Source organism: Etheostoma cragini, chromosome 14 (assembly GCF_013103735.1).
Source record: "Etheostoma cragini isolate CJK2018 chromosome 14, CSU_Ecrag_1.0, whole genome shotgun sequence".
NCBI lineage: Eukaryota > Metazoa > Chordata > Actinopteri > Perciformes > Percidae > Etheostoma > Etheostoma cragini.
Window position 1 is genome coordinate 12065818 of NC_048420.1, and position 3000 is coordinate 12068817.

General features: G+C 42.5%; 1 protein-coding gene across 1 annotated transcript in view; it reads left to right on the plus strand.

Moving 5' to 3' along the window:
• Positions 1-2614, plus strand: part of rp9 (RP9 pre-mRNA splicing factor) — a 5603-nt gene extending 2989 nt beyond the window's left edge. Inside the window, exons 6-7 of the mRNA XM_034892644.1 lie at positions 1573-1818; positions 1867-2614. Coding sequence (XP_034748535.1) covers positions 1573-1789 — 217 coding nt within the window. The 3' untranslated portion in view covers positions 1790-1818; positions 1867-2614. The remainder of the gene's footprint in view (positions 1-1572; positions 1819-1866) is intronic.
• The last annotated feature ends 386 nt before the right edge of the window (positions 2615-3000 follow it).

Below are 3000 nucleotides of genomic sequence, written 5' to 3' on the forward strand. Positions count from 1 at the left end.
GCATGCCTTACAAAAAGATTATTCAAAGGCCTGTAGTGCGTTGAAGTCAGTTGCGTGTCTATGAGACATTCATTTTGGCATCTTCAAAAGGAAGTGAAACAGTCCAACTTCTGCTTGCTTTGCTATCCAATATACAGTATTGTACGATGGAATTGTAGATATGAGATAGTTATTAGAAGTGCTTTCATTTGGGTGCTCGGAGGGCTCAACTGGTAGAGCGGGGGCCCAGATGTAGAGGTTTACTCCTCAACACAGAGAGCCCGGGTTTCACTCCGGCCTGTGGCCCTTTGCTGCATGTCATTCCTCTCTCTCGCTCTCTTTCTCCCCTTTCATGTCTTCAGCTTTCCTATCAAAATAAAGGCTGAAAATGCCCAAGAAATCATCTTAAAAAAGTAATAAAAAAAAGAAGAAGAAGAAAAAGTGAGTGCATGAAAGTTTATTCTTCTGCTCTTACTGTGCCCAGTTGAATATCAGACTTGGTCCAGTAATTTCCGGATGTTCCCAAAATGGCTTATTTTGAATTACCCATCTAATCTTTTAGACTTCTCTTTCCATTATTTCTTTTTCTTTTCTTTTTTTACTATTTTTAATTATTATTTCACACATTTTGTTTGTGGTAATAATCTTAGGTAGTTGAGAGTGGACCCCCCTTTTGTATTTAACTGGTCATTGTAGGCTGTTGCCGTAGTAGCGTCTTGTTGCAAAGACATCATAGTCACAAAATGTCATGCCTGACAAAGGTCGGGTTCTGAAACGTGTCTCTAATCAACTCTGTGCTGACAGTTTGCAGGAATTATACCTTTTCTTTTAAAAGTGCATTTGAGTGAACCAAAGTATTTGGCTGTGGACAGGTAGATATCCACCAGATCTTGAAGTAACTCCCTTTGCTATCGATTTCTCTCCTGGCTGATCAAAACCATGCACAATGTACACGTTCAATTACTTACTCTCTGTTAAGGTTTAGGTGAAGGTTATCTGATCTATTTTAGTCATCTGAGCTGGATCCCTGTTTTTAAGCAACAGGATGTCCCAATTATCCAGGTGTGTCCCGGTTTATTGTGAAAATCCTCTACAAAACTGCAGTTTTGATGGCACTGGAGGCACACTAGGACAAAGACTGGCGGTGCCTCTCATAGCCCTTAAATTGCCTCCTTGAGTCCTCCACTTGGCTCTCTTCTGCGCATTGTAGTCCCCCCCACGGATGAGGCACGGGGGAGACGCAAAGAAATAGTGGAAGGAGAGAAGGCACGAGCTAATGTGTTTTAGAGTGATAAGCCGTGCAGCTGGAGGAGTTAGCTTCCGGGAGAGCTCTTGTATATCCTCACCTTTAGCTCCTTGATGCTCGCGTCTCGCTCCTCAGGACAGAAATAAGAGCTTTTAAGACTACCTTTACCGAGGAGGGACAGAACAACTTCCGATTGAGCCGAGGACCGAGGATTAGAAGGTCTATCAAATAAAAGACATGAGATGCATCCAGTGGACGTCCAAGTGTGCATCAGTTGTTTTCTTTCCTGTACTTGACTGTAATCCCACCTCCTCTTCTCCTCTCCTCCTTGCCCTTCCTGTTTCTAGGATCCAGCAGCTGCAGCAGATGCTTCAGGACAGCACTTCCTCCAATTCAGATAGCTCATCCTCCTCTTCTTCCTCTTCTTCCTCCTCCTCATCTGACCACCATCGAAGCAAGAAAAGGAAAAAGAGGAAGGACAAAAAGAAGAAAGACAAGAAGAAGAGAAAAAGGAAACAAAAGCAGAAGTCCTCCAAGACCAGTGACTGCTCAGAATCCGATTGAGTGTTTGGATAATGCTGAGAGATAGATATATAGATATATATATATATATATATACACACACACACACACACACACACACTTGTATGCTACTTGCTTGTAAGCGTAGGAAGAGACTGAATGAAGTACAATAGTAGCCATGGTCGATCTTGCGCAGTAGTGAAGTGTGTTCTGCAGCAGGCCTCAGTAAGACCTGCACTTTGAAGACCTTTTGAAGCCTTTCTTTGCAAGTTTAAACTGTAAAACTGTAAGTCCCCTGCGCATGACTTCTCTCCCAATCGTTTCATACGCGCCAGGGTGACAACTCGCAATGTATCTTCTCTGTTGGATCGTACAGCACAGGGTCATCTGGCCCAGCTGCTCAAGTACGTGTGTGTACGTGTGCCTTGGTGCATGTTTGTCAAAAAGCATTATTTGCATGGGTAATGAATCCTACGTGATCTAAAATGAGCCTGCTGGTGTAAGAGATAATGTTCTTTTACAGGGTCCGATAAGATAGCATGTGAGCAAATACAGTGTGTTAAGAGATTGTATTTTCCACCATATTTTTATATCCCTGACATCTCGCGGGTATTAAATACTTTGATTGTAGAGTGTGTTAAACGCAGAGAGGTGAAAAAAAAAAGTCCAAATTAAACATTGGGGAACAGTTATAATTTGTCTTCCACACGAGCCAGAATGTTTAAATGCTTGTGAGTGTGCCTACACATTAGAAATGATTTGAGGTTGGAATATGCTCATTTGTTCTTAAAAACCCACAGAGATGGCGAAAGTATGTATGTGAATGTGCTACCTTAATCTAAGAATAAATATGGCTCTCTTCTCCAATGTAAACCCAGCTCTAGGATGCAAAACATATATATAATCATTGAATGATTACGGCTTTGACTAATTCTGTACGAGACTATTTTTCCGATTGACGACTTCTTTTGAGGAAGGTGCAGTCAAACTCCACGTGCAGAAATGTGGTCATTAAAAAGTGTACGGCACCGGTAATGCCGTGACCTTTGTGAGGTCTGAGAATACTGTACTTCAAAAATCATTTCACTGTAACCTACACAAAGCAGGGTGGTCCTCCCTCTCTGTGCTGAGCTTCCATCAACAGCTCACGGTAGCTGCTTCCACAACACTTTCCCCTTTAGGTGACATTTGAGGAAGTTTGATGCTTCTTCGTGAGTGGCACATTTTGAGCCGGGCCCCCTGTGGAAATGAAC